Below are 13,878 nucleotides of genomic sequence, written 5' to 3' on the forward strand. Positions count from 1 at the left end.
AGTCCGAACCCACGCCTCGCTCGACAAAATCGCCGAGCTCGAAGGAAAGCGCTACCGCTCTGACGCGTCGCTCCAGTGGCTCAAGCGTTTCATCTACGAGATGAAGAGCACCAGGATGCCCCAAAGTGCCTGGTGCGAACCTTTCTCGCTATGCTTGGGACGCGCGGCGAAAAGTTGGTACAGGCAGCTGCCGAAGAAGACTCAGCGACGTTGGAAACTACTCAGCGAGGCGTTCCTGGATTATTATTGCTCACAATTCGACCAATCCGCCCGCACTCGTTACTACTCGGCGAGACGTAAAGTCAACGAACCGATCTGCGATTTCCTGATCCGACTCAACGGGTATGCTCGGACAGCCAAGATCCAGTACGAGAAGGGTGGCGCCGACGCGGCTGACCATGTCGAACACTTCTTGCTGCATTGTGGTGATGACGATGTGATGGATTTGATGTACCCCTTGCAGCTGGAAGACATCGGTAAGGTGGAACAGATAATCAATCGTCGGATCCTCGGCGAGAAGCGCAAGAAGCAACGCGACCGACTCGTGATCGCACGAGGCCGAGATGACAAGCGGAAGGATCAGAGCCGCCGAGATGAACGCCGAGATGGACGTCGAGATGAGAAGCGCAGTCGCAAGGAAGAAAACCGCGACCGCCGAGTCACTGTCGTTGACGCTGACTCCGACGGGGAGGAACTCATCGATCAGAACCCGCCGAGTCCGTACAACTCCGAAGACGAATGGGATGATGAGGACCAGTCCGGAGGACACGACTCAGCGGAAGACGACGACTACATAGACGCCGGCGTTTCCAATGATAAAGGAAATACACCGGACCGCCGAGAGAACTCGGCGGGAGACCAGAATGGCTCAAATCGAAGTTGGGGAAACTCAGCGAACCGACCTCCGCGACCGTACAACCAACGAGAACAGTCGAACCGTGGAGATGGATCACGCGACAACACTCAACGTGGACCTTGTGCAGCTTGTGGAAGAATTGGGCACTCGGCTCACTACTGTCGACGACGCTGCAAATTCTGCAGACAAGTCCATGAAGGCGGCCAGTGCGAGCTGTTTCGTCAATATGAGAAGCTGGCTGCGTTCGTAAAAAACTCTGTCGACAAGTCGCAAGTGCCAGAAGACCTGCAAAACCTTTACGCGCCGAGTGATTTAAACTCGGCGGCCCGCCAACACTGACTGGGTTGGAATATGCCGGGCTGCCACAGTCAGCTGAACCTGCAGTTGAGGCAAACTTCTTGTTTGCCTTCGTAGGCGAAGCAGGACGGCCCGAGGGAAGTAGCGGGGATGGCAATTGGATGTGTGAAATCGACGGAATTGAACGTGAGCTCGGTGAGTTAGATGATAACCACCGAGCGATGCAAGTGTAACTCGGCAGTCAGACCAGGCTGTGCATCGTACCAGAATTATGAAGCTGCTTCCGGGAGAACGGCTGGGATGGTGGTCAGCACAGACGTTTGATCGCCGAGTTAGAATGAGCGCCCTAGTATTGGGTGCAGTGAACGACCGAAGGACCAAAATATTATTGGATACCGGAGCAAATGTCTCGGCGATTAGTGAGTACTTCGCGAGGAAACAGCGTCTCAAGAGAGTGGCCAGCCGAGATAAGCGAATCGACATACAAGGAATAAGTAAAGACAGAATGGTGACAACGTCAAGAGCAGTGGTGAAGGTGACACTCGGCTTAGAAGTGGCATACGAGTTTGAAGTATGGATAATGCCTCATCATGCTGGAGTCGATTTGATTCTAGGCACCGACTTCATGATACCAGCTGGGATCGTCTGGATCTGTACAACTCGGCGGTCAAGCTGCCCGATGAGATGGTGATCCCACTCATCCGATCAAGTAATGCGCCGACCAAGACCGAGTTCGGACCAAATGTCCCATGCGGACCACCAGACGGGTTAGTGTTCCCATCGATGTTTCCTCCACGGTATTTATCTGTATTAAAATAGTTTTTTTTAACCTTTATCCCCTTAATAGTTTGTTGTGCGGTTTGTATCAACTCGCCTGCGAAAAAATCATTATCTCAGAATGTCAGCATGCTGTAGCTCAGCGTATATTACAAATACTAATTACAGTACTATGGCGGGTGGACTGTTAACCCCTTGGGACCCGTGGCCTGGACCGTACATGTTACGTGAAAAAACTTAACGTGGACCGTACAAGTTAGAAAATATTGTACTTAGTTTTTGTATCCGCACATACAAACTTCATGTCAACAAGGGGTAGGTAATTATTCACACTTCCTGCAGAATCAACATAAATATGCGCTTCAGAAAGGCCAAATTTTCAAAAGAAAGTACACAACAGATCAAACTTGCAAATTGCATATGTATTACGAAAGGAAAAGACTGGTCGCCACTCAATTTTCTCTCATTTGAAGATTCGCCGCGAAGCACGCAGAACTCACGCCGTCGCCGGTAATGGCGTTCCAGGCGAGGTGGCGGGAGCTCAAGAAAGCTGGCTGGCACTCGAAGAAACCGGCAGGTCTGTCGGTGGACTTCACTTATCTGAAGCCGAGCAAGACGAAGAAGGATATCCGGGGCGAGGACTATTTCGTCGGAGAGGAGGAGTTAATGACGTACCTGGACAAATTGGACATTGGTAGGCAAATGCTAGTGGTGTACATTTTTGATTTATTCTAACGCTGATGTGAGATTAGCTGCACTAGAGGCAAAGAAGACAGCGAGGCGAGAAGGGTCTGCGAATGCACAGAGAGCTGCAGAGAAGCGCGCAGCAGAAGCCATGACGACCACAAACGACGGTAACTATCATGTATTGGACAAGTTTTGAGATTAACTAATCGTGTATGTTGGTATTATCATGTACAACAGCAGTACTGCGAACACCGCCACCAGAGGTGCAGGCACCACAAAAAGCGTCTGCAGTAGTTCTGGCATCGCCACACATGACCATTTCTGATGCCACAGCTGGTTCGTGCACGTCATGTTGCTGCTTGCCTTTGGTTCTGCTGGCCTAACTGTGTATACTGTTGTAGATCAGTCACCTGAAAGGCAACGTAACCTTGCATCGGAGTTTGACGATATAGACAGCGGCAGTGAGCCATCGCATGACGCAGCAGAAGATGCCCAGGACTCAGAAGGTGATGATCTCACACCTGCAGTAAGCGCGGATGAGGAGTCAAACGGAGGCTCAGGAATTTGTGATGTTTCTACTGGAGGTTGGTCAAAGCTGTACATACACGTTTGAAAATTTATATAACTTGTATATTCAATGCTAGGTGTTCTTGCAGACGCTAATCTCGTCGAAGCTTCCGACGACCCCCGGGTGTTTGTGACCTTCGATTCTGATGCTGAAAACGACGATGGAGATGATGAGAGTGAGGATCATCTTAAGGATATTTCCGGGGCTGATATTCAATTACCCGGTCCTCCCCAGCTACGTTTTGACGGTGATTTGGTATCTGCTGTCGGTGGTATGGCGAATATCGCATCGGGTTCCATGTCAGACACATTTCTGAAGACGATGGCGGACACAGGATGGTCCGACGTAGCGACCACAACACCATACGAATACTTGCAGCAACCGTATGAGCCTCGCCCTGCTACCGCTATGTATGATGACTATCCCAACCTGTACAAAGGAGCTTCAGGGCCCACAGACAAGGCAATTTGAGCTGCAGCTCCTGACATGAAAGTTGTGCGTTGGTGGGATACACGATCGGTGCACATGCTAAGCACAGGTGGAAGTGCTGCGATTGACCGGATAGTACGCCGTGAGAAGCTGACGGGCGAACAACAAGAAGTGGCCTGCCCCCGTATTGTGAAGGATTACCAGACGTACATGGGAGGTGTCGACGTGCACGACCAGCTGCGTCTGCGGGTAAAGTGCATCAATATTGTACATCCAAGTTATGGATATATCTAATCGTGTATGATACATGTTGTAGATACTCGCTGCAGCTATGTATCAAGTACAAGAAATACTATAAGTCTCTATTTCTCGGACTCGTTGATCTTGCCATTATCAATGCCTTCATTGTCTACAACGCCAGACAGACTAAGGCAAACAACCCGAAGCTGACTCACGTAAAGTTTTTGAAGCAACTACATCTAGAGTTGTGTCAGCTACGCGAGGAGGACTGGGCGACTTTGCACGACAACGCGTGCTTACAAGTGACACCAACCAAACCGATGCAGCGCACAAATTCTCGCCAAGCCGCACACCAACCTGTGCAAAATGACGAGTGGCGCAGTGGCAACAACCAGCAAGGGCGGAAGCGCCGTACGAGAGCGTGCAAGGTCTGCTCGCTCTTGAAGGGCACCGACAACGCGAGAGGTGGAGATTCGTCGGTATACTGTAGCGAGTGTAAGTTGCCCAACACGTCGAAGAGACCCATGGCTTGGCGGTTTTTCCTCTGTGAGAAGGTTCGTCACACGTACAACGGAGCTGCAATGTCTTGCTTCGACATCTGGCACAAGGCCTGGAGAAACGAAACGCTGCTCCCCAAGAAGGCAGTGAAGCGCACGATCCGCGCACGTACACCGGGACGTCGCGAATGCTCGAACGAGGAGAAGGATGAGGCTGAGAGTGTCCAGTCGTCCGGAGATGAAACCACGACGAGCGGCTTGCATCAGTTAAAGCGGGCTCGCCGCGCTCCGGATGCTGAGATGACTGACTGATCAAAGGCGTCGATCGTAAATTTTTACTTAGGTTTTGTATGCCCTCAATATTACGATATTGAACTTGACTGCATATGTTCCATTGGTTTAGTTATGTACCAAGCTTGTTCAACCTATGTCCGCCTTACCAGTTCCTGTCACACATGCAGGTACCGGTTTTGTAGTCTACTATACACGCTAATATGACTAAAGTGTATATCGCTCGTTTTCGGGCCTTCGACAAGATGAAGGTACAAGATAACAGGAGAGACAGTCTTCCAGGTTTAGGGTTTTAGTGCGGCTATGAACTATACATGTTAGCAAAACATGAAATAATTTATATGAAAGCCCTTCCCCCCACATACACGTTTGAGAGACTAGGGATTCGGTTAAGTTTGCGCCGAAACAGCTCGGGTCTCAAGGGGTTAATTCAGGCGTAATTAGATCCATAAAAGGACGAACATACTTTTATTTAACCCTTTCGTGGTCAAACGCGGCATTTTGCCGCGTTCTACAAAACTCCAACCGTGTTTTGTTTTTGCCAATGAGCGCTACAGATAACTGTGGGTAGATGCTGTTTTTGCTCGACTTGTGAATTTCAAAAGAGAATATTGCAATACAGTGCACCTTTTACGTCCACTTTAGTGTAAATATTGCGCTGGGAAGGAAGTGCAAATGACATGCATATTGCGTTTCACATACTGTCTAGACGGCAGGGCATTTGAGAGCCATCCATATTCACAATAATGAACTCAAGGTGATATCTAGCATAATGAACTCAAGTGACATGCTAGGCTCCACTTCTCTTCCTATTTTGCTATGTGGACTAAATTCACCGATGCAGAAGACAAAAAGCTTGTTGTGCTTGCGCTTGAATATGAGTCCCAGCGCAAGCGAGTTCAATGGAAGGAGGTGGCACGCGCCATGCGGGGCAAGTATTCGGCCCAAGCCCTTCAGAGTCGGCTGCGTGCACTCAAGCGAACCTACGGAATGGATATTTCGCGGTTCCCACGCTTTTTTTTCTCGACAGTGAGAACGACGTCTCCTTATGAGAAACGTTTGCATATTTAAGCACCGAGTCAAGCGGAACGAACTATCTGTGATGTTTTCAGTACTGTATCGGCGTTCGAGGTTCGACAACAAGCTGGAAGGACAGATGAGAACGCAGGTGAGGTGCTTCCTGCTGCGGTTTCAAAAATAATTGAGATGATTGGGAACATTCGGCATGATGACGTCTTCTTAGATGTTGGAGCTGGGTTGGGGAATGTGGCGGCTCAGTTCGCGGTACAGACGAAGGCACGTCAGTGTTTGGGCATAAAAAAACGACCGGAGTTGGTCAGCAGAGGTGTATCCTGCTTGCGAGCATATGCATTCCGAATTCTACTACTGCATAAAGTTTTCTTGCTACAGGGGAATGTCCTCGATACGCCTTTATCGACTACACCACCTTTCCTGGACGCGTCAGTGATTTTTCTGAATGATTTTTTGTTTGATGAATCAGCTAGGCTCGTTGTCGAAGAGGAGCTGAGCTTGATGCAAAGAGCGCGTTTGATTATATCTACCGCTCGCTATTGCCCGCGTCATCGCGAATCCTGCCGAAGAAGGTTTTGCGCCAAGTGGGTGCCAACGCATACTACGTACGGTCACGCAAGCTGGAAGTCCGAGTGTATCCCTATCTACATGTACCAAGTGCGGCAGCAGAATTGTGAGCCATCGCCCGTCTAGGATTCCACCGGCGACAACTGTATAGAATAAGGGATCCCAATGCATGCGGAAGTGGAACCACGGCAGTGGCGTCCAGTATGTCGCCGTACAGCAACTCGTTCTTCATGTTGAGCGCCGACGGCAGCGGGTGATTTTGTGGTATTTCTAATAACTTGCTATCTTTGCAAGGCACACAAAAAAGTGAGCGCCGTGCTGCTGTTGCTGTGGTTGTCGCTGCCTGGGGGGGCGTCTTTGTTACCCCGAATGAGCACCGCTATGATTAGTATACTTTAATCAAGATATATACCCTGAATTTGAAAATCGTGTTTTTTTACTCATACTTCACTATTATAGAAAAATTTGCCTCACGACCTTACTGTGTTGGATCGCTGGGCTCGCTGGACTTTGGTGGTATAGATTCAAAGCACTTGACTGGCTAGGTGGGCTTTGCTGGACATTGTTGGCTCACTTTGCGTGAAGGCTCGATTCAATTTGTTCGCATGGTGTACATTGGTGGCTCGACTCACTTTGCTGGTTTTGCGTATATTGCTGGCACGCTGTATCATCAGCAGGATGTTGTGTTGCAGTGCCCCATTCGGATTGATGCTGTGCCTTGAGCGTGGCCAGCACTGAAGACCTGCATATGTTCCCACTCTTGCTGAAGAGTCCTTTGGGGAGATAGAAGCGGTGGTACTTATCCCAGCATGTCCAAGTGCTCTGCGGGCAGGTAAATGAAGTGTTGGCGTCACCATGGGCAACCCTGCAAATGCTCACTGAGTGCGTAAGACAGCGATCGGTTACCTTCGTCGGGTACCTGCCCTCATAGCGACAAACTACGCATTCTCGTTTTCTTCTGCTCTTGTCCTTAAACAGTTGCTTAGAAGACATCACATCGCACTGTGTTTGGGACTGGAAACACTTGCCACAGTGCAGCCACTACTTGGTGGAGTAACACACCCTGTTGCTCCCGTTTCTCTGGCAATGCTGCTACCATAAGCCATCTTGCCGTCACTCGGCGCTTCTTTCCATTTTCCCGAAATCAACTCAGACACTAAGTCCGTAATGAACGTTCTGTGGGGTCTCGATCCTTTGAAGTATCAATTGCCATTCGACGAGTCAAATAAGCGTTGGCACGTGCGATATCGACGAGTGCCAGCGCTAATTTTTTATGCCACTGTTTAAAGGAATGGCCGTCAGCGAGCGAAAATCTTGCACGTATCTGGTCTAACCGATCAACACCTTGCATATGCTGGTTGTACTCTAAAATACAGGTTGGAGCCGGGAACGGGAGACTTGTTGCTCCGATTCGGCGAGTTACCGTCGTTGTTGTGGTGGACGGATCAGCATTCGTGACCATCGTCACAATGCTACCGTCACACGAGGACGCTGCGAGCACGTTATGATTAACATCAACAGACCCTTGATAATCACCGCGTGTGGACTCTTCTTTTTGTAGGATAGTGTGCTTCGGAAAATGCTTGCTCCCCCCGCGCACTGTTCCTCGTCCATACAATCCTTTCAGACGTAGATCCATCAACAATTGGACACTTGTATAGTAGTTGTCCATGTTAATAATCCGACGGGAATGAAAGTAGGGCCGTACTACTTCGATTACATGCTTGCGAACTTGTTGGACACCGTCTAACTCCTCGCGTAGATGCTGCATCTCGGCTGGGGTTACTACATGCTGCAGGCGATCAGCAATATGGCTACTGCTGCAGTGGAGACGATAATTCAGAGCAATCCATGTGGTCGAGGAGCACACCACGTACATTCGGAAATGATATTTTCCACCCGGTTTTTGTGGGTTGTAGACAATGAGGTGCCGCCCGTAGCGAGACCGACAAGCAATGCTGGCTTCGTCCAGAGCAAGATTACGTTCTACTTCAACATATTTTCCACCGGTACTTTTGAGTAGATTCAACAAGGGTCGAATTCGTGCTGCAGGATCTCGTTCGATCGCGACACCAGGCTCAGCTCAAAAACTCAAAAAACTTCGAATTAACTTGAATCTACGCAGACTCATCACAGTGTCCAAACTGGTAGATGCCCCACCAAAAATCGCATCTTCAGTCTGTTGCCCCCAATAGTTAGAATATTCTCCTTTGTCGGTAAGGGTCATGTAAAACATGATGCCGAGAAAGGTCATAAGTTCTTCAATGGTGAACGGTTTGGTGATTCTAACCCCCTTCGCAGCTGCATACTGATTGGTCTCTAGGACAACTTGCTTCCAGAAGTAAAGTGGGATGTATGCGAAAAAACTCGAAGAGGCCGAGTGAGCAAATATATGTCTGTTTTCAAGTAGTAATTGTGTCGTAGTACTGTCATCTGGGTGAGTGTACAAGTCGCTGGGAACTTTCATTTCCACTTCGGGCTCAAAGCGCATGCTTTTCACTGCCTCAACCTCCGATAGACTCGCCGGCAAAATCCGATCCGAATTCCATTGCTCGTAATCTTCTTCATCAGACGCAATTTCGAGCTCGTCAAGTGGTAAGTCTAGGTTGAGCTCCCCCTCCACTACCGTATCCGTCAAATCACTCCATGCCGGCTTGGTAGGCAAGCGCATCAGAGCCTGATAATTATTGATACCCCGCTGTACAGTCGCTATTGTGAGCGCTTCCACAGCCTTTTGAAACTGGGTATCAAGCCACATCACTTGCAAAATAGCCCCGTGCTTTGGTTTCTTGATACGTCGACATACTCGACCCACAATATAGGCGGTGCCTACACACCTGTAAATTTTGCTTTTGTGGTTCTGCATCCACGGTTCTTTTGACGACGAAAATGCCACCATCTTCTTCAGCAAGAGATGCTCAATACTTGGTGTGGTTGGAGTGCGATTGTGAAATGCAGTACTTGATGCGGCTTCAGTCGATGCTAATGGGGTCCCGTCGTTTCGATCTGCACAAAGCGCGCTCTGTCTTGGTGTCAGTGTCACACAAACCGACCGAGCATTTTGGCGCTGATGGCGAACCGAATCTTCGCCAATGCCACTTCCATGACATCGTCGAGTGATATTAACAGCACGACTGGGAATATGATCAGGCCACCAATCTGCGCCTGACGTACAACCACTACGCTCACGACCGGGGCCATCCACGACATCACCTTCACCAGCGCCAGCTACGCGAGCGGCGGGACCAACATCACCACGACCAGCGAGATGCTGGCCCTGCACGGAACCACCACTACGCTCACGACCGGGACCATCCACGACATCACCTCCACCAGCACCAGCTACGCGAGCGGCGGGACCAACATCACCACGACCAGCAAGATCCTGGCCCTGCACGGAACCACCACTATGCTCACGACCGGGACCATCCACGACATCACCTCCAGCAGCACCACGACCAGCTACGCGAGCTGCGCGACCACCATCACCACGACCAGCGAGATGCTCTCCACTCGCGATACCGCTGCCAAGTCGCCGACCAGGAGGATCGCCTACCTGATGGTCAGCTGTGGTGGATGGTCTTGTATCTGCTTCTGGATGGGGCAGCTGTCCCTCGCTCTCATGCACAACTTGGGGGCTACCTGTACATATAACGTTGGTCACTATATTGCTTAGGAGCCATAATCGACGTCATTACAGAGCAGTTGTGGTACCGACAATGTTGCACGAAGTGGTTTAACACGCCTTCCTCCCCAAGCAAGAAATCCTTGCCCTCTCTTCCGTTTGCAGTGCAACCTGGAAGCACATACCGGTATCTGTTGTTAAGGCCTTGTAGCGGCTTGGACATCCATCCAGCCGCCTTCAGCTCTCTCCACACACCATGGAAGTCTAATGTCGACGCCAAAGGAATAGCATGGCTACTATGAGCGCCAACTTCGCCTCGTGTCCGGCGTCGCTTTCGTCTGGCGTGCTGTGAGTTTGCCAGCGCGCGTTTTCCCGGCATGGGAGGCACGGAATAAATTAGAAAATGAACGGCTCTAACGAATGTCTCACATCGTATCAATTATGAAAGAACAAAAGTAATAGACTCGCTATCAAACCTAAGATTAAATATGTATTATATTTCCCAGTAATTGTTTCTTCAGTTTCGCAAGCTCGAACTTCTAGCACTACAAAAAATAAGATATATGTTCGGTTGGACCAGTCAATACTTAGAACAAGATATATGCTCGGCTGGACCAGTCAATACGTAAAACAAGATATATGCTTGGTTGGACCAGTCAATACTTAGAACAAAATATATACTCGGCTATCCTATTACAAAAGGTAGGCAATAAGATGTGATACACATTTTGACTGCAGCGATTCGGCATACCTACGCTAGCAGACGCACGTCCACTGTAGCAATCAATGAACGACTTATATTACCAATATTATAGCATGACGACGCCAGCACTACGGTGATCAATACTAGTAAGTGATAACCGGAGTTGGTGCCATTATCCAATAGCGCCTTTGGAGTCCAAAGTTTGGACTCGGTTGGGACTTCCAACTTCGGCGATTCACATGTCTATCCTCAGATACCATAACATAAAATCTCCGACCTCCGACAACCTCCGATCTGTACATAAATGGCGACACATCTAAGTCAGTAACTCTTAAAACAAATATATTAAGTTTTCTTTTGTAACTGTGGGCCACATTGAAAATGTATTCACAAATAAAAAGGAGGGGGGGGAGTGCAGCGGTGGCAGGGCGGCGGCAGAGCGGTAGGGCGGTGGCGGTGGCAGTGCGGCAGAGCGATGGCAGTGCGGTGGCGGTGGCGGTGGCAGTACGGCAGAGCGGTGGCAGGGCGGAGGCAGAGCGGCAGGGCGGTGGCGGTGGCAGGGCGGCATCAGAGCGGTGGCAGTGCGGCAGGGCGGTGCACAGGAGGCAGCGAGTCGATAGGCTCAAGAATTAATAAGGCAATACATGTACATTTAAATTGACGCTTGCTACATAATGCTCTACGCAATAAAAAAATAATGGATCTCCACGCAGGGATTTTGCATGTCTTGCTCCTAATGACGAGCAAGCTCCCTGTGGCGCTGCTACCCACCTCTTCTAAAATTTACTACTACATAGTAGCATATAAATAATAAGTAAGATTTAAAACTAATATGTGGTAATGATTGCACTGGTCGGAGAAGTCGGAGAAATGACTTTATGCATTTGATATGCCTACATATTGAAATTTGTAAGAGCATATCCATATTTCCCGAGTCCTCTTCGACCTAATATGTCGGAGCCAGCTCCAACGAGGTTCAACCTAACCCTTAGCCTTTGGATTGGCCAAATCATTTTGTTAAGACCGTACGATTGGCTGTCTAGTAAATAAAAGTGGATGATTGGTGATTAATGCCAATACTAAAATTAAGTAGGGTCGGAGAATTGATGATATTCATCCATATGGGATGGGAAAATTGACGTTAGGAAATTCATATTATATGATGGTTCTGATTGGCCAGTCTAAACTAATCTGACAAGCGCGCTCTTTTGCCCAATCACCGACGGGGATATTTCTGTGCAAAACGTGGCAAAATGCCGCGTTCTAGGGGCAACCTACTGTAAAATGAAACAGCGGCTGTCACGTTGTTAAGGTTCGGGTGTCGCAGGGGTGCCCATCACCACGTCAAAACGCGGCAAAATGCTGCGTTTTACAAAGATTCTGGATAGGCATCAAGATATGTGTTCACGAAAGGGTTAATGCTAATTCGCCTAAGATTGGCCCTAACGCACTCAATCAGCATTTATTATGGGATTCCAGCAGATTGGCGGGTTTCAACCCCCAATTTTCTTCAGTCGGACGGGATTATTAATAGATTATTCCATCCTAAACCAGTGTCACTATCACCAAGTGGTGCGGTGGTTAAACAATGAACTTCTGATCGGGAGGTTGCGGGCGTCGGAAAATTTCGATTCGTTTAAGTATGAATTCGTGCGCTGGGCTATAGAGTTGTAGCCGGTAGTTGATGTAAAATAAGCGAGCACAAGGTACGCCACAGAGACACAAATTCTGTAAGTAATTGATAGCAGGTCTTAGGTATATAAGACTGCAATAAAGAAGCTACCTCGGGTAGACGGAATTTACCAATTCTACCGCAAAGGAATAACCCATAATTAGGATGTTATTAGATAAGTCGTGAAAAGAATTACGACCAAAAAGGGAATAAAATTACGACAGAATTATCACAGCAAAATTAGTGAAACGCACGATAGAACTTACCGTAATGCATCAGCGTCGACTGCCCCGCGAGTTCGAGCCACCAAGCAAATGCCAAGTTACCTGCTGGATTCCCGTTTGAAAGAGATTATTCAAATCTCACTCAGATTTTGTCTCTCCTGCAGCCCATAACGCAGGTGAATATCAAGAGTCAAGGTGAAAACGCCAATAAAGTCGAAGTTTTATTGGCTTGTACAAGCTGCGTATCTCGGTTTTAGTCTGTTTAAAGGAATAGCGAGATTATCGATCTACGGAGAAAATCCGCATGCCCTTCAGGCCCGAGTATTTTACTCTCTGACTTCGCCCACTCGCACACTACCCCACACCACTCCCACAAGCGGTTTTTTTCTCTCGGTACACAGACCGCCAGGAGATGAACAAGTGCTCGTTTGCGTTAGAGATATAGCTTTTCTTGCATCCCAACTTCAAAGGTTTTGACGGATTCCTAAAACGACAACGTGTGCAATGCAGATCCAGAGGGTGTTGACACTGCCAATGGAGAGCGACACTTTGCCAAGATAAAACCCAATTTACGACAAAGTGATGTCGCGAATATTGTTGGTGCCAGCGACGCCAGAGCCAGCTACGGCAGCGGGCCTCAGCCAGCACCCCCAACGCTTTTTCAGAAGATCTGATGAAGTACTTTGACAATGTCATAAATGAAACATCCCCTGAGTCTGTGGCCGCTGTGGACATAAACGATGCTTGTATCGGGTTATGTCTTTACCATCACTAGCGTAGACGTAGCGGTGAGGAAGCTCACAAGCAAGATTGACTTAACTCATAGTAAAATAGACTCTAATAAAATTTAGTAGCAGGGCGGGAACCCTAGATCTCTGAGAACCACTCATATAAAGGCCGACTCCTGACTGACTATAACGTTTTCCTTTTTTCCTGTCGAAACGGGTGACTTCCTTTCTTCTTCAAGCGACGAAATAATTGCAAGTTCTTTATCAGCACCAGTCGATGTATTGGAATCCGATAGCTGCACTATCTCATGCTCAGATTGACACGTTAGATCCTGAGCAATGTGTTGGTTGCAACTTGAACGAAATAGCTCGTCAGTACGGCAGGCTGCATCATCAGTTGCAGCGGCCTCTGCCACCTCTATCGCGTGCAGTAGTGAAGTCCTGACGGCGTCGTGGGCGGAATTTTCTCTTTTTGATGTCTCTGTTCGATTGACTTCGCCTTGTTTTTCAGCACATCTTTTGGTATGCCCAGTTGATTTGTAGCGTGATACTCGAAACCTTCCAGCTTCTTTTGTACCAGCTTTAATGGTTCTGTCTTTGGGCCTCGACGGAATGGCGAATTTCTGCACGCAGTTGCTTCATGTGACTGGCCAGAATATAACAAACTCGCTGCAAAATGCTTGCG

At 48.6% G+C, this 13,878-nt stretch overlaps 3 protein-coding genes across 3 annotated transcripts; all 3 read left to right on the forward strand.

The window, feature by feature from the left end:
• Window positions 1-5,461: 5,461 nt before the first annotated feature.
• PITG_20661 (uncharacterized protein) lies at window positions 5,462-5,843 on the forward strand (the record flags this gene model as incomplete). Its single annotated transcript, XM_002895450.1, has 2 exons — window positions 5,462-5,671; window positions 5,715-5,843. 2 exons carry the CDS (start codon window positions 5,462-5,464, stop codon window positions 5,841-5,843), a joined length of 339 nt encoding a protein of 112 aa, XP_002895496.1.
• Window positions 5,844-5,848: 5 nt separating this feature from the next.
• On the forward strand, window positions 5,849-6,367 carry PITG_20662 (uncharacterized protein; the record flags this gene model as incomplete). Its single annotated transcript, XM_002895451.1, has 1 exon — window positions 5,849-6,367. The coding sequence occupies one exon, from the start codon at window positions 5,849-5,851 to the stop codon at window positions 6,365-6,367; it is 519 nt and encodes a 172-aa protein (XP_002895497.1).
• A 2,859-nt stretch (window positions 6,368-9,226) lies between these two features.
• Window positions 9,227-11,202, forward strand: PITG_20663 (uncharacterized protein; the record flags this gene model as incomplete). Its single annotated transcript, XM_002895452.1, has 5 exons — window positions 9,227-9,357; window positions 9,464-9,803; window positions 10,155-10,214; window positions 10,682-10,715; window positions 10,997-11,202. The coding sequence occupies 5 exons, from the start codon at window positions 9,227-9,229 to the stop codon at window positions 11,200-11,202; spliced, it is 771 nt and encodes a 256-aa protein (XP_002895498.1).
• Window positions 11,203-13,878: the final 2,676 nt, after the last annotated feature.

The sequence above is a fragment of the Phytophthora infestans genome, genomic scaffold (assembly GCF_000142945.1).
Source record: "Phytophthora infestans T30-4 supercont1.175 genomic scaffold, whole genome shotgun sequence".
Lineage (NCBI taxonomy): Eukaryota > Oomycota > Peronosporomycetes > Peronosporales > Peronosporaceae > Phytophthora > Phytophthora infestans.